Raw genomic sequence first — 25,092 nt, 5'->3', positions numbered from 1 at the left:
AAATTAAAAAATATTTTAAAATTAAAATAATATCGTTCTAGATTAAAAAATATTATATACTTGAGTTAATCAAGTAATTCATGGATCAACTCAACAACCCAAAGACCAGGGCTCTAAACTAAATCAAATCTGACCAAATCTAACAATTATAATCTCAATTACATGATTTATTAAATTGACAAGAACCGCTTATCTTTTTTTTTTCAGAAAAAAGGTCATGTGTGACCAAGGATTTAAGATTAACAAGCTATTCGGGGATAGAACTTGAACTTATTATGATCTCTTCGTATCTTAAAGCAATATTTGTTTACCACTTGTGGTGAATTTTATTTTTTGTTTTTTGTTTTTTTTTATGAATCACTTGTGGTGATCCTATGGAATAATTCACTGACAAACCATGAGGAGTATTCCTCAAGTCTCTCACCATGATTATATATCCTCCAGCCCATTCTCAAATCATATTCTCCATTTTTCAACCCAAGTAACCAAATCAACATCACGATCTCCACAAAAATGGACAAAATGGAGTCTCGAGCTGAAGTCCATAAACCCCTTTTACGCTCAATCCCAGAACCTGAACCAATTTCTCAGTATCATGAATTGGACTTCCAGGCTTGAAAATGTCGACAACAACTTAGGCTACTTCAAGCGCCTCGGTTGGCATCCTGGATTGAACTTAAGATCCTTCTCCGCTTAGCTGCACCTGCTGTTTTGGTTTACTTGATCAACAACCCATGTCCTTGTCCACCAGAATCTTCGCTGGCCACCTCGGCGATCTTGAGCTTGCTGCTGCCTCTCTTGGCAATGTGGTGTCCAATTCTTAGCCTATGGCCTCATGGTAATTTCGCAAAGCCAATTTGATCTTGCTTGATGAACCAACAACCGTAGCGTCAGCAGCGCAGCTGTCTTTGTATATGGTCTCATACCCAAATTTTGCTTACGCTGTGAATTTTCCTATACAAAAATTCCTTCAAGCACAAAGTGCTGTGACCTCATGTGCCATGATATCAGCAACTGCACTTGTCTTTCACCTAGTGTTAACCGGGCTTGCATCACTGCCTGTCATGGTGGATTATAGTGGCTGCTCAATGTGTTTATAGTGATGAGAAGGTGGTGCAAGAGCACACGGACTGGCTTTACCTGCCAAGCTTTTACTGGGCTGTGGATTTTCTGAATTTATCTTCTGCATCAGCTGTAATGCTTTGCTTGGAGACCTGATATTTGATTCCGACAAATTACGTATTATAATTTTAACATTTCCACTAATAATAGACTTTTGTAGTTTTTTTTATGCATTATAATATGATAGTTGATAACAGAATGCCAGGAGAGTGGTTGCAAAATACATATGGATTTATGGACAATTAACTATAGGACAATGAGCTCTTGATTTGTCGTTCGGTTATCGTTCTAAGATAAAAAATAAATAAATATATATATATATATATATATAAGAAAACATAAGCATGTTTAATTACAGAAGCAGGAATGAAAAAGTAAAATAAATTTGTTATAATTTTGAAGTGAATTTATATGAAATATATCTCTGCCTTTTTTTGTATGAGATACCAAACAAAGCTTTGGCGACGCAACAGAGTTGTCACCACAGTTAATTTTGTCGAGTGTACAAAGGAAAATGGTCAAATGACTTACATATATTATATTGTGCAATATGTCAATAATGGGGTTATTCTTCATGGTGTCAGTGGGTTTCAATGCAGCTGCAAGGTTAATTACTCTTTTTACTTTAACTCTCTAATCTCCATAATTATTTCTAATATTTTGTTATTAAATGAGATACTCAAAGTTAATCAATATCGTTTCAATATTAAAATATATATATATATATTTTAAAATATATATATCAAAACAAGATTTGATTGGTTCAGAGATTCGCAAGTAAAGCTAACAAATTTATTTTCCACCTAATTTATTTTAAAGAGGTCAGGTATTATGTATCTATTGACTCAGGCCGAGCAAGGCTTAGTAAGGAAGATGATTTGTATTGGAAAAAGAAGTGGAGATTGTACTTTCTTAGAAAACATCACCACTACGCAAGTCCTGCATCAACACCATTGTCATCAGCCCAACAACAAACATAACCGTTGCCAAGATGCTCTCCTGAACCTGCTCTGTGTAATAATAGTTTTCTGCGTTGATGATACAACGTAGGATTGACAGATGTGGCGCGATATCATCAAGCATTCATAGCAACAAGTAATTATCGATAGAAAGAGGATACATTCCCATTAACACAATGGTAACCAAAAGATAAGTCTATGGTGTGGCCATGGCATCTTGTCATATGTCTGTGTCAATTGATTGCTACAGTAAACAAAAATCAAGTGCAACTGGTGTTCTTTAGTTGACTAGTTGATATGAATCCAGCAACTTTGACAAGCATGTGCATGGCATGAATGCTGGAAATAATTTTTCTCAATGATGAAGCTCCTGATTGTATAGATGTTCCAATTTCAGGTGGAGAAGGCTAAGTCATCTGGACAAATGGGAAGATAATTGATTTTCTGAAACTTAACATCGATGCTGTTCAGTTTCATCTCATCCCATCTGCTCGCCCAACACAGATACAACTCTAGCTATACATGCCTAGCATCATCATCCTAGTTCAAAAAAAAAAACTAAATTCATTGGTTCTACTAGAGGAAACATTATTGCAGACTTAGTGCAGGAATCAGTTTATCAAGATTGTTGTGAATAAAGATTTTAATTTTTTTTTTCTCCTATTTCTCTCTCCACCTTATAGTTTATTGGTAATTATAGCTTGAGCAGCGTATAATTTTTCAACAAGCATTACCGTCTTTACACAAAGCATAAGTATCTATCAAAATCAAATATGTAAATTCTCATTTCATCATGCAAAAAAGGTAACACAGTTGAGTTGGGTAAAACACATGAGAATATATGCATGATGACCAAAGCATATCCTTCCTGGATATTACATTTTTGTCAAAGAAATTTCCCTTCTTTTTTCTTGTATGGATAAGTACTGAACCTACAGCCCACCTCAGTCTCAAAGCATCTTTCAACCCTACCAGAGAACCAATGTTGCATGACGGCAAAAGAATCTTAGCAAGCAACTGGATATGCAAATACAAAACTCACTTCCAAGCAAAATTAATGAACCATTCCTGTGAAATATGTAACTAGCTGATCAGCCAATAAAATGGACCTAATTCAGGATAAATATTCTGGTTGTTTTTCTGCTGTTGCTGCTTGATGACATAAAACAACAGCGTATAACAGCATCAATCTAACTCCCCGTCATCTGGTTTGTCTATGTGATCCGAATCATCTGTTCTTGGGAGAGATTTTGTTATATATTTGCAGGTCCTGAAACAAAAAAACCCATCAGCTTCTGTGAAGAAATTAAAAGGAGTAATAACATCTAAAAGATAAGAAGCAACAGTCAAGAAACTGAGAAGAAAACACTACTACGATGAAGGTGAGATCCTTGGAGAATAGAATCTTATCAAATCTACATACACTTATATTAGTGAATAAATAAAATTTTCAAATCCATCATTCAACGTGTATGGGTGTGTCATAAACCTATGTGTTGATATCGATCCCTTTGACAATGAGAGTGACCCAAAAACATTGTCTCCGTACAGATCCAACCTTTTTTTTTTTTTCATAGTACACCCAAAATCTGTTTTGCTTGAGTACTCGAAACTCAGACCATGAATTTGAGTGAAATATTGCACAGCGATTTAGCTAGAAGCTTTCAATCATCACTTGATGCACAACATGCTGTCATATTTTTGTCCTTGTGATGATCTGACAAGATCAATCTTCAAAGCAGTGTCCACAAGAGATCAAATCAAAAAGCAAAAATGTTCAACACATTATGCTAGTTAGATATTGAATATAAACTACTCTATAGAAAAGGACACTGAAAGTAAAGTAAACTAGATAATTTGGTTCTACTGCAGAGATAAATATTGCCAGTCTAAGGATGTGAGAACAGTACGCATCAAAACCCTCTGCTTTTCTCTTGATTTCGCATGACCACAGCACTGGATCAACATTTTTTGGTAATGAGTCCTGCTGTTGAGTTTTCTCTTGCAGCCATTTTTCAGCCTTGTTGCACTCATCTATAACCTGAAAAATGGGGGAAATGTCAAAAGAGTAGATTTGGTGACTGATCACCAAAATCTCTACTGCCACCCTATTACAGGACAAGGATCATACCGCATCCCTCTCACCAGCTGTAAGTGACCCAGCTTTCATTCGATAATCCGCGATGCAACTTAGGAGATCCTTTCTTGCTTTTTCTCTGGCCTCGTCTTCTTTATATCGAATTTCAATAGGATCAACAAGCTATTAAATATTTAAAATTTATCAGTTGTTTCCATCAAGCAATAAATTATGGTGAATCCAAAAGATAATACTAGTCAAAGTACCTTTCTAAGATCCTCTAACTTTTGATTATAAATATTTTCTGATTCATCATCAGGTTCATCTTCGTAAAGCCACTCCTCTGTCTTTTGAAGATTTATAGAGATCTCATCCCTTTCTGACTCGGTGGCAAAGCTCTGGTACTTACTGAAAATCTATTCATATTACCGAGTTATTCCATCATGCAACTCATAAGGGGAAAAAGGGTGAAGCATGATCTAAAGGCTCACTGTTAATGAACTTAACTACAGCCTAATAAAGAACATATAAGAATATAGAATCAAGGAAAGATGGGCCTAATTTAAAATAAAAATTCTTAACAGTCCTCATAGCAATATTTCTGCACAAGCAAGCTAGCAATTCCTGCATGCACATTCACTTCTACAAGAAAAAATATAACAGAAAAGAGAACGCAACTTTTTTTTTGTGTGTGTGTGTGTGTGTGAGAGAGAGAGAGAGAGAGAGAGAGAGGGAGGGAGGGAGGGAGGGAGAGGGAGAGGGAGAGAGAGTACTAACCCTAGTAAGTGATTGCAGCTATTACCATAACTATGACATCTTACATGTGAAATAAAAAATTAAAAATGAAAGTGTATATATTAGAAAATCCGTTACATGGAAACGGAAAGCAGTGAATGCTCTTAAAGTAAAATTATCAAGGTGCCCTGTGCATGCTCCAATAAAGCCAAGCCTAAACATGTGAAACTCAAGAGGGAAAGCCCAAGCAATCTTTTGCCAAGCCATCCATCATCAAAGCAAGCCAAAGAGCATGCACCAAATTAACCTTTTAGTTCACATTTTGTATAAAGAATGAAAGAATAAAATAAGAACATCTGCTAACTTTATAGTGCATTCCACAAAGACATTGGACAGCCAAGATGGCATGGATTCTGCATGCCAATTTAGAAGCTGATAACAAAAGGTTAGCTCTGGGAAGAGGGAACTTGACATGAAGCTATATACCTTATCTCGCATCTCATAGACATAGGACTCCAAAGCATTTTTCTTGTCTTTTATCCGCTCCATCTTCAAGTCCTGTTGTGCCAACTGAAGCTCTATCTTCTCAGCCTCTGAGAGCTCAGCCTTTGTCATTCCTCCATAGACTTCCTCACTGACTGGAATTTCAAGCCTTTTGAAAAATTTTCCTTTCCTAATTTCATCCTTCACAGAGAAAGTGGATCCAACATCAATATTTTCCAGCCTAAAGCACTTTTTTGAATTCATGACACCCTCAATTTGTAGTATTGCAAAATCTAAATGATATGGCTGCCAAGAATATATGACAACAGCAGTCCAGAAAAGGATAGCAAAAATCAGGCATCAATTGTCAGTTTTTAGTACAAAGCCAGGAAATATAAATCTGATATAAAACTAATATTAGAATTGAGTATCTTTTTCTTCTTTTTTCATTATTGCAATCTTTTCAGATACGTTAAGCCAAAAGAATAGCAGCGAAAAATTAGAATATAAAATCATGCATATGATTGGCAATTGAACCAACACATACCGCAGGTATGGATGAAGGTGCTGACTGTGCAACATTAGTAACTTCAGCACCATTTTGTTCAACAGAAGGTGAATGGTCGGATTTGGCCACCATATTTTCTGAAGTAACATTTGTAACTTCAGCACCATCTTCAATTTGCTAATGCATTAAAGGACACTCATTTAGTAGGGGTGTAGCTAAAAAATCAAATAAGTCAAAATGCTTGCAGAATTTGTCAAGATACACTTACCATGAATGCCTCTATGTTTACTATTCCATGGAGGTTTAACTGAACTCTAACCTTCACTTTCACCATTTCCAATTGATAAACTGGAAAAGGCCCAATCTACAGAAGCATTAACAGAAAATTTAAGCACAAAATGAACAAAATGTCAATCAAAACAGTAAGAACAGTCAAGTCGAGAAGATTTGCATATATCTGTGAAGAGAAGCATATCTATTCTTGATTGTTGCTCGCTATCCTTACCATAAAACTGCTGATTTGTGATGCTATGCCAAAAGGCAGTTCATTCGGATCAGCATAGAAGGCTTCCATCTGAAACATATTATTTCTGTGAAGAGCAAGTATCTTAAGACTTGGGAAAGCCTGGCCTTTTGGGAAAAGCGTGCTATTTGGCAATGTGCAAATTGGAACTTTATCTGATGAGAGTCCAATGGAGAAAGGAAATGAATCTTGAACCTGATAGTGGCAACATTGAACAAATTACAATCATGATATATAGTACATAGCACCACGCATGTGAAAATGGGCATGCCAGCGCATGCAGTTGCACATAATATATGATGTTAATTTATTGATGGTCAAAACAAAGTAAACTGAAGGAAGAAATTGAACTTATAATGTTCATGTGACCTGAGAGAGAGAGAGAGAGAGAGAATGATGGATGCTAATAAATGACAACTCCACACACAGCCAGGAGAGAGAAGGAATTAATGTGCATTTGTCCATGGTAAAGCACAAACCTGGTATTCTCTTACTCGAAATATTGGGCTCAGCATTGCACACTGAAGAGCACAACCACGAGCCACACACTCGCTTGCATTTATTCTCCGGCTTGGCTCTCTCTTGAATAGAGAAGCTAGCATTCTAGTAATTGCTGGTATCCTAGACCCAGAACCAACAAGTTCAACCGAATGAATCTTTTCTACAGTCAGGCCAGAGTTAGCCAGGACCTTTTGACAGGGAACACTAATGCTTTCCACCAAACCTGATGACAGCCTTTCAAACTCCTCCCTCTTAATAAAACCTCTAACATCTTTTTCATTCATCAAGCACTCTATATTAAGTGGCGCCTCTGCATTTGCACTCAAGACCTTCTTCAATTTCTCACATGAAGCCCTCAACCTAATAGATGCCTTCATATTAGTACAAACATCAATGTCATCTTTCTCCTTGAACTGTGCTGCAAAATAACTGAAAAGAACCTCATCAAAGTCTCTCCCTCCCAGGTTCCTGTCAAATGCATGTGATAATATCTTCATTTGTCCACTCTCGAAAGATGCCAGACAGACCTGGGTGTCACAGTGACCAATATCAACAAATACAACATAAGTTGGGCCTGCATTGGAGATATCATTTTTGTAAATGCCATATCCCAGTGCAGTTGCAGTACAGTCATGCAACAACCGCAAAGGTCGCAGTCCAGCAATCGCAGCTGCATCCAAATAAGCACGTCTTTGCAAATCCGTGAAGTAACATGGAATACCAATAACACAATCAGAAATAGGCATCTCGAGACTCTTCTCTGCTATTTGTTTCAAATGAGAAAATAACATCCCCAAAATCTGAACTGGACTAAACTCATGAATCTCACCCAAGTACTGCACCTTAATCAAAATACCACCATCATGGCCCTCTACAATCTCAAAAGGAAACAATTTAAGATCATCTTGAACCTCAACTTCTTTAAACTTCCTCCCAATCAGTCGCTTAACCTGAGAAACTGTCGATTTAGGATTCATAGTCAAAGAAGCAGCTCCCTCTGAACCCATAAATCTCTGCTTCTCAAAAAAAGACACCACAGCCGGTGTCTCACGATTTGATTCATCGTTCAACAAAACATCAATCCCACGTTCCTTCGCTACTGCAATCACACAATTCTCGTTCCCAAAATCAAATCCCACCACGCTCATTTTCACTAAACCTCACAAACTTCAAACCAAAATAATTAAAACACTAAACCCACATTTCCTCAACTTTCTTAGTTTTAATAAATCAAAAATCCCTCAAATCCCATCTGAAAACAACAATCAAAATCACAACTTTTGCCACTCTGAAGCTTAATTTCTCTGCATTGAAGCATAAAACAATCATAAAAATCACAACTTTGCCCCTTTGAAGCTTAAATTCTCTGCACTAGAGTATAAAACAAGCTTAAAGATTACAGATTTTCCACCTTGAAGCTTAAATTCTCTGCATTTAAGCATAACCCACATAAAAAAATCAATTCAGTTTTAAAAAAAAATTCATTAAATTGACCATTAAGCTCTCGATTAAGAATTTTAAAAATCGACAAAAACAATAAAAACTGTTATTTTCTACACTAAGCGACTAAAAATCACTGTTACATTATAGCATGCATGTCATTTAAAAGAGAGTTTAAGGAAAAAAAATAAAAAAATTTCTTTCATCTTCCTACATTTTCTCAGTAACCAATCAGAAGATGAAAGAGATTGTACCTGGAATCGAAGGGATGAAACTGTAGAGAAATTGTAGAAGGGACTGTTTGTTTGTTTGGGTTATTAAAATAGCTCTGAAGATCGCTTCTTATGAAGTTAACAGGGAAAATCAGGAGCGACGTGTCATTTGTCGAATAACAAGTGACATTTCTTCCCCTCTTTTCTTTCTTGCCTAATTTGGTACAATCCAGTATGCAAGAGGTTAGCTCTGAATTATAAAATATCTGATCTTGATCTTTATACTTTTTCTTTTTTCCTCTTTTATTTGCAAGGCCACACTCCTCAAAGTTATAAAAACCGGCGCAGCTAAAGACACGGGTCATCAATTGAGCAACTCAATTTAAATTAACATAATAACTTATTTTAAGATTTAAAATAAAATTAAAAAAATTAATTTTCAAAAAAATCAGTAAACTTATCGGTTTGACATAATCAACTCTAAATTAAATTCAAAAAAACCCAATCTAAATCAAATTTTAAATCTAAAAATCACCAAATTGATCAATTTTATCTAAATTTAATAATATCAATACTCAATTATCTAGGTGGTAGCTCAATGGTAAGAGCTTGAGACTAAGAGGTTTGCTCCCTCTGTAATCTCAGATTCGAGCCTTATGGTTGCTCATATATGATGGTCATTGAAGGTTTACATGCTCGTTAACTTCAGGGCTCGTGGGATTAATCGAGGTGCGCGTAAGCTAGCCCGAACACCCACATTAAACTAAAAAAAATAAAAATAATATCAATACTCTCATCTACTACTAAGGTTTCATGTATTATCAACTTAAAATCTATATTTGGTGAGATATTTTAAATTTCCATGTAAGTTTATTGTACAAGTTATCCATATAATAGTATAATAGAAATGAGGCATATGAATAATTGATGTCTTCCCATCTAATAATTCATGTATATAGTATTATGGTATAGAGTTGTTTTCAATAATTAAAAATACATTAAAACAATATTTTTTTATATTTTTTATATCAACACTTCAAAATCATCTAAAAACATATAAATAATATTAATTTAATATTTTTTCAAGCGAAAAACAATTTAAAATACACTTTAAAAAATAAAAACAATTGCAAAAACAAATATTTTTTCAAGCGAAAAACAATTTCCTTAGTTTTTCAAATCCCCCATTCTCCATATTTATCCATTTCTATCTACAATGGTAATGGAAATATTTATAAATACCAATTTCATTCTTAAAGTTTATATATAAAAAATATTAATATTACCCTAAAAACTATATAAAAAATAAACTAAAATAAAAACTTGAAATTAACAAAAATGAAACAGAATATCAATAAACAATTTTTTTTCCAGTAAAACAACAAATCTGAAGAAAAATAGTTCTTTTATTGGTATAAGATTTTCTTGGATAATATGGCTAAGGCCCAACACTTTTAAGCATAGTTTTTAAATCTAGTCCAGTCTGGTGGGTCGATCCGAGATCCGGCCAATCCGAGGCTGGAACCAGGCTAGGTTAAAGAAAAAACCCAGCTGACTCTGCGGGTTGACCCGATGACCCGGTTAAAAACTCGGTTGTAACCCGTTGACTTTTGTTTTTTTTTTTTACTAAAACGACGTCGTTTTGAGTTTTTTTTTTTAAGAATTGATCTGGGCAACCCGGTGACCTGGTCAAAACCCGGAACCCAGACCTTGGACCGGACTGGCCACCGGACCGGGTCTAAAAACTATGATGTGAAGGACCATTTTTTATTTATACCATTGATTTCCATTGATTTTTATCATGAAATTGATTAGTTTCTTACTGTATTTGAATTTCTTAACTACTTACATATCTTCAGTATTGAAAAAGCATTTATAATTCTTTCATATGTGAAAATTCTAAATTTTATGTAGGGCAATACTGAACTGGATTGAGCTTTTTTAAGTGTAGGCCCAACCCAATTCTTAAAGCTCATAAGCCCATGAAAATGAAGTGTCCCACGTCTAATGCCCACCAATAGGAAAGAAGGGCATATGATGTTGGCCCAAATTTGGTAATGTGCAAGCTTGAGATAAGTCAATAGGCTGCCGTTTGAGTGAATTTTAAATGAATGTTTGATTTAAAAAAAAAATATTAAATTAATTTTTTTTAGTATTTTTAAATATTTTTAATGTTCTGATATAAAAAAAATATTTTAATATAATACAATTTCAAACCCACACTTAAATATTTGACAATGTTCATTTGAAAATTATTTATATATAGCAATTTTCCAGCTTAATGAAGAAGATGATTCTTGGCTTTGAAAATTAATTAAAATGCATATAAAATTTCCTTGAAAATTCTTAAGTTAACTCGCCAGAGCCAGATTTAATAAAAATCCCCCCCCTCCAATATTTTTTTGATAGGTTCAAAAGAGTTTTTTTTTTTTTAGTTTAATGTGGGTGTCTAAGTTAGTTTGCGCACACCTCGACTAATCTCACGGGCCTTGAAGTTAACGACCATGGAAGTCTTCAGTAGCTATCATATGAGCAATCACAAGGCTCGAACCTGAGACTACAAAGAAAACAAATATCTTAGTCCTAAGTTTTTATTATTGGACCACTACCTAGATGATTATTCAAAAAAGATTTTAATCCTGCGCAATGTAGGCTTGTAAATTAGTATATTTATAACGAAAGTAGGATATCCATGCTAATACTGACGTGCATTAACCTTGAGGCTGGATTATAACTCAAAACCTCCTACTAAAATGAGAAAAACGAAAGCATAACATGATGAGTGCGAGCAGGTGGCAATCACAACACAATCAATGGCAAGAAAAATGCGTAAAGCCTACATTGACTATGTTAGCTAGTAAGTCCGATCTGACCATGAGGGCCCAACGTGACCCCAACCTGTTAATAGAGAGAAGCCAGCCGTGCGCCATGACTTCAAAGCTTTTGAGGGTGTGGACAGAAGTACAGAGCATATATTTTGGAAGATAAATGTGGATCCATCCAGCCCGCTTTATAAATTTATACTTGCCAGGTCGGACTTAGATTTAAGTTTGGATTCAGAGACTGGTTCAAAAAATTACTTGATAATAGAGATTAACGAAGCTAATCTAGCTTGATTTGAGTCTAGCCATCAGATCAATTAGAATACTAAAAACTCTTATAAATGAATCGATTTTTGACGAGTCAATATGTTTAACTAGAAAATGAACCAGGCCAAGCTTCGAATTTTAAGTTTCTCGGAACAAATTTATCATAAGAGACTCGGTTTAGCAACTATCCATGAATCAGAAGGAAAGAAATACACCCATATTGGAAAATATTGATTGCGACAACTGGATCATATGGGTTGGTTTTAATAGGGTGATGATGCCCCTGCTGCTACTGGCTAGCCGATCAATTATAAATGGGGGAGTGAGAGGACAGTACGGCATGAATAGGAAAGTTCCAAGAGTATCTGGGTTGCCACTACCTTCGAGACGTGAGGAATGATTTCTGTGCTTTTGCCCTTTTCCAAGATGAAAAAGGCGCTGTGCTTTGCATACACTGCTTATAGATTGACCATCTTGGCTTGTCTAGGACAATAAAAATGCTCAATTTCATGCCCTTCCAAGGCATATTAATCATTCAATTACCTTGAATTTAACAATATAGTATGGAATATATAGTGGTGGGGGAACACAGACTAGGAAAGATGCACCGACAAGTAGTGATTCTTATTCTCATTCCTTGCAAGGAACTACCTAGACATGTATATATGATCTTCGATTTAAGGTTTCCTAATTTGAAAAAAGCAGCTCTCCGTGAAAATAAAAGGAGCAAAATAACCATAATATTGTTGCACACATGTGTTGATGTTCAGCAGTACCAAAAAACACTCGATATATGAAACCTAATTTCAAGCATTCAAGGCCAGCATAGGAGGAAGACTAGCAATGGCCTCTCCATCGCCAAACAAGCGCTTCCACTGACCTGTAACTTGCTCATAGACTCTAACTCTTGCAGCAGATATAGATAACAACATGCCCTTCCTCAGCTTCTTTAGTTTCTTGCCAATCTTGATCTTTAACCTACACAATCTGAGTCTCGAAAGAGATGGCCTTCTTCTAGGGGAATCTGCTTGTTGTAGTGCCTTGTAGATCAAGAATTGTGCTCTTCTATGCATGACCTCTTCTGGGTCTTCTTTATCCAACTTTGAGTAGCCATATGATGATCTCCTCGCTAGAGTACCCATCTCCTCTCTAGAAGAAGAAGAAGAAGAAGAAGAAAAAGTAACAGTGAGGAAATCTTGGAAGCTTAAAGAGAGTAAAGAAAGAAGCAATTAATGCTCAATATTTTTGGACAAGTTGAGGTGATCAGACATGTTATATTTATAGCGACTTGAAAAGAAGTGCTGGTAAATATTGGAGTAGTGTGTGATGGGGCAAGTTGGAGGAGGTCATATGATGATGAAGCGGTGCATGTGCACTCGTGTTTGGTAGGAAAATAATGGGAAAGCTGGCCTCTTGAGCTGGCCATACATCAAGGTTTGAAAACTGCTGCAGCTGCTCCTAACATTAGTTTATTGATTTTGTAATACATAATGACAGGTCTTCGATGCTGCAGGCTTATGCCAAGGCTAAAATTGATTCACGCCAGCATGAACAATTTAGCTAGCAGAAGCAAGTGGCGAGTAGCTAGCCTAATTGAGGATTAATAATGCTTTGCTTTTTTGTGGATGGAAAACTAGGGCAGTTTCGTATTGGGATAGATTTTGTTGGGGAAAAGATGCTGGCTCTAATTAAGCAAGGAGGATCACAAAAATCATGTGCACCTCTTGGCTGATTTAATATGCTAAATGATATCATTAACTAGTAATTAAGGACTCCTTACTTACCCTTAATCATGATCATTCTACACTGAATATGATCCTCTATTTACACCCTTTATTTTATTCATCCATATAAATATTCGATGTCTAAAGATGAAACAAAAATAACAAAAATATATCTGGTTAGAGGAATGAAATTAAAAAATAATAAATAAATAAATAATAAATTTGCTTATTAGACATGAAAACATACCCTTTATTTTCATTGTCTGTCCTTTTCATCTCAGATGGTAATAAAACCCTATTTAAATATTAGAAATAATAAGAGGTGGTTATATATATATATATATATATATATATATATATATATATTAAAGTTTAAGATTTAAGATGTGCCCTTGAAATCTGACATGAAAAAAAAAGTAAATGTAAGAAATTCAAATATTAAAGAAATTTAATAAAATTCTGGATATTAATAATGTTTTTTAGGACTGCAGCATTCAATATTTACGAGGTGGGATTCAAGGTGCCCTGCACATTCACAAATCATGGTGTAATCTATAAATTTGAATCCGTCATAATTTTCTTTTAATAACAAAAATGATTTTCTATTTGAATTATTGTATTTATATTATTGAAGAAAGCAAGAATTATTAGCATTAAATATTCAGATTAACAGAGCAGCCTGCATGATTCACACCCTAGCTGAGTATAAAACTGTGCTTGACATCACTGATCAATTTCTATCTTATTAAAATTCTTGAGCTCTAGAGTCAACAGGGGAAGCATGCCTTATATAAAACAGACCAAATTTCCACCGGCATGCATGAAGCATCTTTGACAAAAAAATACTAGAATATTATTTATTTATTTTTGTGTCAACCATGATTAAGTGACTGGGGGAGGGGGGGGACAATCCCATTCCCAAAACGTTGGCCTTTGAATTTGTTGCCTGTAAATTTTTATGCTAGGTCAAGTTGCACGCTAGCTGCAGCTGCGGCCTCTTCATCACTTTAGTTTTATTCATATGTATCGCCTTACATTTTGCATCGAAAATAATATATCTCATAGTTAAGAAGAAGATACACAATACGGGAAATAAGTTCTAATTGATGCATAAACTGATATGAAAATGAAAATTTTAAAAAATACTACTTTTTTTTTTTTACATATATGTATCTTGTGTTAAGATTTTATTTGTTATTATTGTCAAACACGTGGTTGTGTGTTCAGAATTGTAGTAATGATTGTTTTTTAAAATATTTTTATTTTAAAATACATTAAAATAATTTTTTTATTTTTTTAAAATATCAACACATCAAAATGATTTGAAAACATAAAAAAAATATTAATTTAAAATAAAAAAAATAATTTTTTTTAAAAATATTTCTAAAACACAATATCAAACACACAAGCAGTATTTAAAGCAGGTTTGCAACTTGGCCGCAATATCAATGAGAGCTAATAAGTACATTTGGCATGTTTTCGTGTTAGTGAATTTGATATAGGTTTTTTATTTTATCTTCTTCGTCAAGTTTGTATGTATGCTAGTAGGGTTTCAAGAAAAAAAAAGAAGAAAAAACAGTTAAATAATTATGAAATAACATCATGTCCTTTAAGGAGTGCCAAAAGAGCATAATTTTAAAAAAGATACTTGCAAGACTAAAGTATTTGTTCTTGATGTTAAAGGGACAATGCCTAAAAATATCTTATACAGTATTTATGGTAGTTGAGGCCTGCAAAGTGCAGTCTTGAGTGTGATTTGCCGGCCACAAATTTAGTTCAAGAGACTCTGGATTTGCGTATCCCTAAATGGCAAACTCCAGACGCAACCTTTGTTCACTTGAGAAGGCTTTTCTTTCCTTGCAGAAATAGCCTTTGGGATAGGAAGAAAGAGTTTCAAGCTTTAACGAAACATTCAGGCTCAAAAACGTGAGCGTGAGGGATCGGTTTTGTTCACGTTAAATCCGACTCCAGCTAGCTTGAAAAAGGGCTTAGGTTGTCGGCTCATGAGATTGAGTCAACAAATCAACTCAATCAACTATCAGCTAGGTTTAATCAAGTTCACCAAATCATGAAAAATCTATTTCAAACAAACAGGATAGGAAGAAGAAAGAAAAAACTGAGCCAGAAACCTATGTTTATCCCATGTCAACCAAATGTGAAGAGGCTTACTTCTGGTCCAGCTACAAGCTTCAGCATTGTTCGGCTAAAGCACGGATATGAATCAGTCAGGTAAACATGATTCTTTGCCAAAAAAAGCTTATACATTAACACTGTTCACGTTTCATGCCATGGGAGGCAAGCCAGTGCATAGACAGATGGCCTCTTGAAGAACAAAAAACAAGAAAGCACTCATCCTTGCATCCTTTTTTTACAGTCTATGATACAATAGGTGTAGAGTATGATTACATCATTCATAACTTACGAGTTATTCTGGAACTGCAACTCAACTTTTTCTGTGGTGGATTTACAAAGTGAACCTTACAGAGTTCTACAGCAGCAAACTTGTTGACAAAAAGATGAGAACATATCGTTACTTAGCCAGACCGTAGTTTTTGCTTAACCCACCGATCCCTCAAGCTTTAAGCTCATCAGCTGGTTCACCTCAGAACCAAATTCATCAGGAAGTTCATTGAAGACGTCTCGGCAAAACCCAGAAATCATGGCTGCCATTGCTTTTTCATAGTCAATTCCCCTTTGCTGAAAGTAAAACAGCTGATCTTCACCAATCTTGGAGGTGCTGGCTTCATGTTCAACACGTGCAGTGGGATTCTTCACCTGTTAAAAAATAGAGATCAAGCTATTTTTAAGTAGCAATATAGAATGGCATGAAAAGTAACAGTTTCTAGAAATAGCATGTCGAGGGGGGGAAACTGCGTGGAAGATGTAACAGTACTGTTCAAGAAAAAAAAACATATAACATGTTTGAAAGTATGCTGATTCCTGTTAGAATATAACTGCAACCGTCTCAAGCAAGTGAAGCCAATCTAAAATCAAGAGAGCTCTTATTCCTTTTTACTATTATTAAGAATCAAAGCTAAGGTAACAGATTTTAGAAGGAGCTCCACACATGCAGGAGAATGGAAACCTCCAACATTTACATGTAGAATATTTGGGAACAAATGGGCTGTCCTGCTCAATTTCCCAAAGGAATGTTTCCAATTTCACAGCCTTGTGGATGGACTATTAACAAAATGGGCAGCGGGCTTCCATCTCAGTTGCCATGGCTTTGAGATGTATTATATAAAATGACAGGAGCAACAACAGTATATTAACAAAGCACTAGGCTGCCCCTTTCTCTAATGATAAAGTCATGAAGCTGGCTGCTCCACCATGGATATGAGACCAGCCCCAGGATCATCCCCTTCAGTCTATGGTGAACTCAGCCCCAATGGCAGATTTTTCAAGCAGCCCAGCCCATCCCACTGTGCTTAAGGCTTATCTGGGTTGTCAGCAGGATAGAAGAGAATTAAATGATCTTTTTCAAAAAGGAAGGGCAAAATCCCCATCATACAATAGTTACAAACATATTCTACCTGAATCAACGAGAATCAAGTGATGGCATCACTGCATGCAAATTCATGAAAAACTTACTGAGTAAATAAATATCTAGATATCAAGTTAATAGCACTGGTTTGTATTAGAAAAGTATATTTACACAACCTCTGCTCTGTTACAAAAGATAATGGTTAAGAGCAACAAAAGAAATACATGATCTCTTAGCAGAACAATGAACATACACTACATTGTTGTATGGAAGACTCCAATAGAATAGTCAATAGAAAATGATATACCACATATGATCTAATTTCCCATCAAACTTTTTGAAACTTATTTTTTTAAAAAAAATTAGATTTCCACTGCGTGATATGAATTATCCATAGGGGACATTTCGTCCATTTGCCATGCATCCAATTAAAGCAACTTCAATTTTCTGAACCAAGGATGATAATTATCCACAAAGAATCACAGTTAGCATGCGCCACAAAGGATGGCACAAGAAAAGGAGTAAGAGAATCCAAAGACAGTGAGAATATGAATGCATAGTGGCAAAAAAAGATGAGAAATTGGAGCAAGCTCCTAATAATGTTCACTGGGGGTATCTGACTGCCAATCCAGACCGACTGAACTGGTTAACTGCTATGCTAACAGAAATCTCAGTGACTAATTTACCATCCATGATGTTTCCCTTAATTTTTTCCTATGTACCCCACAAGCTCACCTTAGTTGTGAGGTAACTTGAACCTGCAAATGATATCATGTTGTAATTTGCACTACATTTCATGTCATCAACAAGGAGCTACCCTTTCCATGTGAGCAGCTTATGACAGGAATAATCAGAAGACAGGATTCAACTTACAAAAAGAAATGCATATCAGTCCAGACATCATGAATCTCTTGCTTTTCAACCACCAAGTTGGTATTTGTACTATGTTTCTTGTTATCAACAAGGACTAACCCTTGATGTATGAGCAGCTTATTACAATACCAGAATCAGACAACAGGATTAAGCTATGCCATACCAACAGAAAGTAACGCTCAGCCATAGCCATCACAATATGGCTGTCTTTGCATCAACTGATATTTAATGCCAATTAGAACATAACCCTTGAGAAATATTCAGGGAGGGGGCAAAACGAAAGAGCCAGCTCATACATGAATAGTCAACAAAAAAAGTTTTAACATGCCTGGAAAAAAACACTAGCAGATTAAAGAAAGTTACCTGGATATAAGGATAGGTATTGGCAGCTGCAGTGTCACCAATAAGCATTGAGTCACATTGTGAGGAGTTCCGAGCATTGTCTGCCTTGGATTGAACCTGAACCAGCCCTCTATAACAGTTTCTAGAATGTCCAACTGAAATACCCTTTGAAATAATTCGACTTCTAGTATTTTTACCCTTATGGATCATCTTCGTTCCTGTATCTGCCTGCTGATAATTATTTGTCAACGCAACAGAATAGAACTCTCCCACAGTATCATCCCCCTCCAAAACAACACTCGGGTACTTCCAGGTAATGGCAGACCCTGTCTCCACTTGAGTCCAAGATATCTTAGATCTATCCCCAGCACAAAGTCCTCTCTTTGTAACAAAATTATAAATCCCCCCTTTTCCTTGCTCATCACCAGCATACCAATTCTGCACCGTGGAGTATTTAATCTCCGCACCCTCAGCACAATACAGCTCAACAACAGCAGCATGAAGCTGATTCTTATCATAAGAAGGTGCAGTACACCCCTCCAAATACTCCACAAAACTCCTATCATCAGCAACAATCAAAGTTCTCTCAAACTGTCCAGTCTCCATCGCGTTAATCCTAAAATAAGTCGATATCTGCATGGGACACTTGGTATCTTTCGGTACATAGCAGAATGATCCATCACTAAACACAGCAGAATTCAAAGCAGCATAATAATTATCCTCACTAGGCACAACTCTACCCAAATACTTCCTAACCAAATCAGGATACTTCTGTATTGCCTCTGAAATCGAACAAAATATAACACCAGCCTTCTCTAGAGTCTTCCTATGAGTAGTAGCTATAGAAACACTATCAAGAACAGCATCAACAGCAACATTCGCCAATCTATTCCTTTCAGTTAAAGGAATCCCCAATCTATCAAAATATTTGATAAGTTCCGGGTCAGCTTCCTCTAAACTATTCACAGTAGGTTTCTTCTTAGGAGCAGAATAATAACAAATATCTTGAAAATCAATAATAGGGTATTCATTATCAGACCATTTAGGTTCTTTCAATTTCAAGAATCTCTCAAAAGCTTTCAACCTAAAATCAAGCATCCAATCAGGTTCTTCTTTAAGTGAAGAAATTAGCCTTATTGTTTCTTTCGAAAGACCTTTAGGAATTGTGAAGGAATCAATATCCATATTGAATCCAAACTTCTCGTTGTAATCACGATTCCTTAAAATCTCTCTAATCTTATCATCAGAGCTAGTAGAAGAAGTACCGGTTGCTGCTGAGTTACCTGGAACGGTCTTGACTGTCTTGGATTCAAACCCAACATCAGCACGGATCTTGAAAAGATTCAGTTTTGAAGGCTTAAAAAAGATGGGTTTTATCTGAAAGGAAAAGGGTTTGTTCAATTTTGGTGAATCTTTAATGGGTTTTGGAGAAAAGTGAGGGATAGAATTTGATAACAAAGAAGCCATGGTTATGGTTTGTGGTTCAGGCAAGAGGAGGAGAGCAAAGAAAGGTGAGTACTTGAAAAGAGAAGATGTTTGTGGTTGATTCCTTTGTTCTGTTAGCCACAAGTTTTAACGATTGACTCGTGTCTCACACACGTACCCTTTGAACTGGCTAAAGGCCAAGGCTGTTCTATTTTTTATTATTATTTTAAGTGGATGTATTTGGGTCGGCTTGCGTGTTTCTTGTCTAACATTTACAAGTTCTGAAATTAATGATCAGATAAGCTTCTAGTAGTAATCAATATTAGTAATCACAGGGCTCGATCTTAAAACTATAAGATCTTGATCTCAAGCTCTTACCACTAAGACACCTACTTGATGATTCATTTTTGACAATTTTGTTATAACTTTTATAAGTAGATACATCTCAATTATTAATTTAATCTGGTCTAATTTGATGGATTGATAAAATGATTTGTTGATTTAAAACCTGTTTCATATCAAATTATTTTAATTCAATGAGTGTTTAATCAATTAAACTCATGTAACTTGATAGATTAAATTTAATTTAATTGACTTACCAAAAACGTGATTAATTTAGTTAAATTTAAATAAGATTTGATGTATTTAAATTAAATGATTTTTTTTATTTTTTTTCAAATATCATTCCAATTAAATAATTGAAATGATATCATTTTAAAGTTAATTTGACTAATCCACGACTTAAATTTTAAATGGGATCATAACTATGAATATAACTCATAATTTTTTATGATTTGATATTATTATAGAATTATTATGTAATAATTATGAAAAAATATTATCTAATATTTTTTTATAAATAGTGAATCATCTCAACTATTTTCTCTTTTTTATTTCTGAATTTTTTTTCTTTTAATTAGGCCTTTCTATAACCTAATTTGATAAATTAGGTTTTTCTTTTTTCTTCTTCTTCTTTTTCTCCTTCTTTTTCTTTTCAATTCATCCCTTTTTTTATTTTATTTTTTAATTTCATCATTTTTTCTCAATCTCATCTTTAAATTATTATCTTTATCAGAGTTATTTTTGAACTAATTAAGTCAATCAGATCACATCAAGACAACTCTCAAACAATTTAATTTTAAACTCAAGTTAAACAAAGAGTTAAGTAAGAGGGTTTTCTCTTTCAATTCCATCATTTTTTTTTTGAACTTCATACTCAAACTTCTTTTATCAATTGATTAGGTTGTCTGTAGATTGATCAAGTCGACTAGGTCATATTAGAACAACTCTCACATGATTTAATTTTAAATTCAGGTTAAGCAAGAAGTTGAGTAAATATGTTTTTTTTTTGTTGTTGATTTTATTATTTTTTTCTCAATTTTATTCTCAAGATTTTTTTTACCTATTGATCGTGTTGCTTTTGAATTAATCAAGTCACTTGGATGGATTATATCGGAACAACTCTTAAACAGTTTAATTCTACACTTAAGTTAAGTAAAAAGATAAATTAAAAGATTTTTAAAATTCACTTATTATACCAAATTTAATAATAATGTTAAATAGTTGATGCGAGAGTTGCTCTCTTTGGCCAGAACTTGTGAAGCATGCACGTTGACTGGCTTATGGTTGGTTTTCTATGAATATCTATGTGGCTTATAAAAGGATGTGTCGAGTATTGAACAAATCAAGACATTTGTTAAAGTCGGGCTAAAATTTCCAGCAATTTGGGCTGAAATTTCAAAATAGCCCAAACTGCCAAATAAGTATTCACAACGCTTTCTTAACTGTTAATTATCATATCAATTGCATTGTTAATCCTTTCACTAATCTTACTTTTTAAGGGAAAAAAATTAGGATTCTAGCAAGATTTAGCTACCAAACAATTTAGATAACTGCAAATGCTAAACTTAGCAACCTATTTATAACATGAGCAAGGCCATGCACCACGAATTAGCAACAAAAGCTGCCGTAAATTAATATTATTAAACTTGATTTAGTAAGATAAATTAGTAACTTATAATTTAGTTTTTATTTTAAATTAAATCAGGTGAAAAATAATTTGAATAAAACTTGATTTGATCTTTTAATTTTTCTATAAAACAACATTATTTTAACTATTTTTTAAAAATATATTTTTAAATTGATCCACTCAACCCGCCTGATCTATGATTTTTTGAACCATGATTATGGTTGGGTTAATGATTTTGCCCAGAAAAATATAATTAATTTTTTGATTATTTGTTTTTTTTTTGAAGATGTTTATCTAAATGGGCCAATGTCCACATAATCTACTATCGGTCTAATATAAGGCAACCTATTTAAAAGCCCACTAAAGAATCCAAAACTAACAACACAGCACAAACTCCAGACTTGACCTCCTGCACTATTTGCCCTGTGGTTATGTATATTTTCTCTGAAACCAAACAAGAAAATTAGAACATCCCATTAACAGATTCTTCTAGCTTGCTTGATTGGTCTTTCAGACACCTTTTCTTTCTCTAGTGTTGATACGTAAGTTTCTCTATCGTCTGCATTGTGTTTTGGTTCTTGATTTTCTGTCACTGTTAGTGCAAGAGAGTGATCAATAATGTTAATGAGCCGTTAGATTTTTTTTAAGTGTTTTTATCTGAGATTTTGAATGAGAACTTTTTGCATTTTATCAGGGAATAGCATCGTGATGGTTGAGCTCTGATTTTTTTTCTTGATTTGATTATGATGGTTAATGCAAATCAAAGTGTGGGTTAGATTTTGGAAAACTTTTTGTGTAAGAGAAAATCTGTGACAAGGGTTTGCCTTATTTTTTTGTGATTATGTTTTAATGCCATCAAGTTTGTTTCTTGTTGGCTGTGTGGGCGATTTCAGCGATATATTTAAGTGAATTAGAGCTAAAATGGGACATCCTGTTGTTGAAAGTGGGCCCCAGATGATGTGCTATCCATGTATTTGATTGCTATTGTTGGATTCTGGCCACTTTTTATGAATATGCTTTCTGCCTTCACAAGCTATTGAGGAAGTATTTAATAAATTATTGTTCCTGATTTTGATTTATTTAATGTTTTTTTGTGATAAGAACACATCTTTGTCTAGGTTTATTTATCATGAGATATAAGCTTAGATCATAAAAACCTTTACTGATTTGAAAATGGATATCAAAATAGCAATGACAAAGACAAAATGAGGAAGTTTTATCAATTCTTGTTAAGGTCATAACAAAACCTGAAGTGTTTTTTGTGTCTAGAACTTGTGACGTGTGAATTTTTCAATAGTAAAATCTTATGTTTATGGAAGCACATAAATGTGAATGCATGTGTGTGTTTACATGGATTTGAATCCTTAACCCTGCCAAGTATAGATCTTAGTGTGAAGTTGGCAAAGTTAGTTATGGGGAATGAAAATGTCAAAGTTTTCTTTTTTCATTTTTATGGACTCAAGTAATATTAGATCTAGAAGAGATTTTTGCTTCTATGCCTTTTGTGTCTTTCAAAGAGTAATTTATATAGAAAAAACATGGACTTGACTGTATTCTGTTCAGCATGGCTTCCATTAAAGAAAAAAGACAGAATCTTTTCAAACCGAAGAGAAGAAAGTGGCTTAAGATCCATAAGCTGAAGCCTAGTCCAAGGAGAAGGCTTAATGCAATATATGCACTTGTAGGCTTCTGATATGTATTGTCTTGTACCATGCAGACCAGAGAATGTTCAACTTAATTGTTCCAGGTTATCGTTATGATGTTAACCCAACAGAACTATGCCAGGAATAGTGTATCATCGATCAGTTTCTGTTTCTAATAGTCTTGTTGTTATTTTTACTCTTTAACTGATGATTTAATGTGGAAAAGAATGGATACAAAGTTTATGATCTTGTTTGCAGGAGAAAATTTTTGAAGACCTGTGTAAAATCAATCGACTTGTCTACTGTGCAAGATGAACCCTCTAAGTCAGGGGACTAGCTCTTCTCCGGTGGATCCTCCTATGAAACGCAAACGTGGCCGTCCACGCAAGGATGAGAGTGCTGTGCTAGGCGAGAAAACACCAGTAATGCCTGAATCTGACAATACGAAGAAAAACAAACAGACTGTAGCACCAACTGATGCTGCTGGTGGTAACATGGTGGGTCGGGTGATTACTGGTGTTATTGATGGTTCATTTGACGCTGGATACCTTGTTAAAGTTAAGGTAGAAGACTCTGACATTCCTCTGAGGGGTCTTGTATTTCAACCTGGCCGATTCACTCCCATCACTGCTGAAAATGATGTGGCTCCACAAGCAAAAATGTACAGAAGAGCAGATATTCCCATCCCAGTTTTTCATCCTCCAACTCAGTTGCCTAGTTTTGTTACTTCACCAAAGCACAGTGATAAGCAACTGGTTGAGCTAAAAAAGCTCGCACTGACTGTTCAGGACAAAGGGCTCCAATCTGGGTTTCAACCAACTGCTCCAATTGCAAAGGAGAGCCTATCTGTTTCTCAGATGCTGCCTCGGACTGAATACTTGCAGGGTAGCACAGGACCTTTGTTTGGAGGAAACATCATGCCGCCTCAAGTTTTGGGTTCAGGACATGAGAATCAATTTGTCTCTGTTACGGCAGAGATGGAGCACAATAAGATTGCCGAACAGCATGATTTGCTGCAGGAATTCGAAGCCTCACTAAGAAAAGGACCTAATTTAAATGTAACGGCTAATGAACAATTAAAATCGGTGTCTCTACCTTCACCCCCTGCTGATATTTTGCCAGTGAGTGAAACTCGAAAGCAGCCTTCTGGTGATGACCTTAAGCTGAGTCAACCGGTCCATGATGGAGTGAAAGGCCCCTGTTCTTTAATGGAAAAACAGGCTTCTCCAAAAAATGCTGGTCCTTCAGAGCCTGCTATGAAGATTATCAGTGGAGATGATACATCCCATCTTATTCGTAGTCCTATTCTTATAGTTCATGCTGCTAATACTACTGAGGCAAACTCACTATCCTCACCAATTGCAAGCTTTCCATCACTGCTGTTCGGGAGAGAAGCTATTCCCCCATCACAGAAGCTTGCAGCTGAAGGATTCTCTCTTCAGAGAGTCATTGAACCCCAGTCAGATGTTCCTTCTGGTGCTACAAATATTATGAAGGCAGGGGTAGACATTTCTGCAGCGACCAGCCTACCTGCAGCTCTATTTGGGAGAGAAGCTATACTACCAGAATCCAAGGCTGCTGCTGACGAACCTGTTCTTCCTAGGATGACTGAACCCCAGCTCTGCAATTCTCCTGATGTTACTAATAATGTGGACAGTAATATCAAGGATGTCATCCCACCTGCCGAATCTTAGATTTATCTGGTGGTATCAAAACAACTCAGTGGTGTAGGGCATTTTCTTATGAAACTATAGGGCATAGGCAGGATAAAGCTGTGATAGATGCAACACATGATGTCAATGGTCGAGGAATAAATAGGCACAGTCAATAATGCTCGACATTGCCATCGTTTAGAGTCCCAAGTAGATCCTTAAATACCAGTTCATAGGTCGGGCATGTATTTTCACTTCTAAATGGTTTACCTTTTGATTTGGGATCTCATTTTATATTTGTAGTAGAAATGGATGCAGACTTTGGTAATAA

At 35.2% G+C, this 25,092-nt stretch overlaps 4 protein-coding genes across 5 annotated transcripts; 1 reads left to right on the top strand and 3 right to left on the bottom strand.

The window, feature by feature from the left end:
* Nucleotides 1–2,840: 2,840 nt before the first annotated feature.
* LOC133699559 (heat shock 70 kDa protein 16-like) lies at nt 2,841–8,848 on the bottom strand. Its single transcript, XM_062122851.1, has 10 exons — nt 8,603–8,848; nt 6,887–8,212; nt 6,390–6,602; nt 6,153–6,248; nt 5,924–6,061; nt 5,380–5,577; nt 4,425–4,574; nt 4,213–4,341; nt 3,992–4,122; nt 2,841–3,351 (listed from the first exon to the last, which is right to left on the bottom strand). Exons 2-10 carry the CDS (start codon nt 8,054–8,056, stop codon nt 3,267–3,269), a joined length of 2,310 nt encoding a protein of 769 aa, XP_061978835.1. The 5' UTR covers nt 8,057–8,212; nt 8,603–8,848; the 3' UTR covers nt 2,841–3,266.
* Nucleotides 8,849–12,455: 3,607 nt separating this feature from the next.
* Nucleotides 12,456–12,791, bottom strand: LOC133700164 (uncharacterized). The gene has a single exon (XM_062123711.1). It carries the CDS (start codon nt 12,789–12,791, stop codon nt 12,456–12,458), a length of 336 nt encoding a protein of 111 aa, XP_061979695.1.
* Nucleotides 12,792–15,696: 2,905 nt separating this feature from the next.
* LOC133698733 (UPF0051 protein ABCI8, chloroplastic) lies at nt 15,697–19,660 on the bottom strand. Of its 2 annotated transcripts, none has more exons than XM_062121765.1 (2): nt 18,094–19,658; nt 15,697–16,148 (listed from the first exon to the last, which is right to left on the bottom strand). In XM_062121765.1, exons 1-2 carry the CDS (start codon nt 19,537–19,539, stop codon nt 15,930–15,932), a joined length of 1,665 nt encoding a protein of 554 aa, XP_061977749.1. In that variant the 5' UTR covers nt 19,540–19,658; the 3' UTR covers nt 15,697–15,929. The 2 variants fall into 2 exon arrangements, with proteins under 2 accessions (XP_061977749.1, XP_061977750.1); XM_062121766.1 differs by having other exon boundaries at nt 16,067–16,812; nt 18,094–19,660.
* A 2,186-nt stretch (nt 19,661–21,846) lies between these two features.
* On the top strand, nt 21,847–25,092 carry LOC133698720 (uncharacterized). The gene is made up of 2 exons (XM_062121752.1): nt 21,847–22,008; nt 23,368–25,092. The coding sequence occupies exon 2, from the start codon at nt 23,421–23,423 to the stop codon at nt 24,801–24,803; it is 1,383 nt and encodes a 460-aa protein (XP_061977736.1). The 5' UTR covers nt 21,847–22,008; nt 23,368–23,420; the 3' UTR covers nt 24,804–25,092.

Source organism: Populus nigra, chromosome 7, assembly GCF_951802175.1.
Source record: "Populus nigra chromosome 7, ddPopNigr1.1, whole genome shotgun sequence".
NCBI classification, from domain to species: domain Eukaryota; kingdom Viridiplantae; phylum Streptophyta; class Magnoliopsida; order Malpighiales; family Salicaceae; genus Populus; species Populus nigra.
This window is presented reverse-complemented; position numbering and strand designations above follow the sequence as displayed.

Bases quoted from the DNA above. Each gene is read 5' to 3' on its own strand.
- LOC133700164 (XM_062123711.1), bottom strand. From the start codon at position 12,791: ATGGGTACTCTAGCGAGGAGATCATCATATGGCTACTCAAAGTTGGAT.
- LOC133699559 (XM_062122851.1), bottom strand. From the start codon at position 8,056: ATGAGCGTGGTGGGATTTGATTTTGGGAACGAGAATTGTGTGATTGCA. The intron at 5,578-5,923 runs GTATGTGTTGGT...TTCTCTGTGAAG, and splicing joins CACCTTCATCCATACCTGCG to GATGAAATTAGGAAAGGAAA. The intron at 4,575-5,379 runs GTATATAGCTTC...TAATATGAATAG, and splicing joins TCTATGAGATGCGAGATAAG to ATTTTCAGTAAGTACCAGAG.
- LOC133698720 (XM_062121752.1), top strand. From the start codon at position 23,421: ATGAACCCTCTAAGTCAGGGGACTAGCTCTTCTCCGGTGGATCCTCCT.
- LOC133698733 (XM_062121765.1), bottom strand. From the start codon at position 19,539: ATGGCTTCTTTGTTATCAAATTCTATCCCTCACTTTTCTCCAAAACCC. The intron at 16,149-18,093 runs GTAACTTTCTTT...ATTTTTTAACAG, and splicing joins ATACCTATCCTTATATCCAG to GTGAAGAATCCCACTGCACG.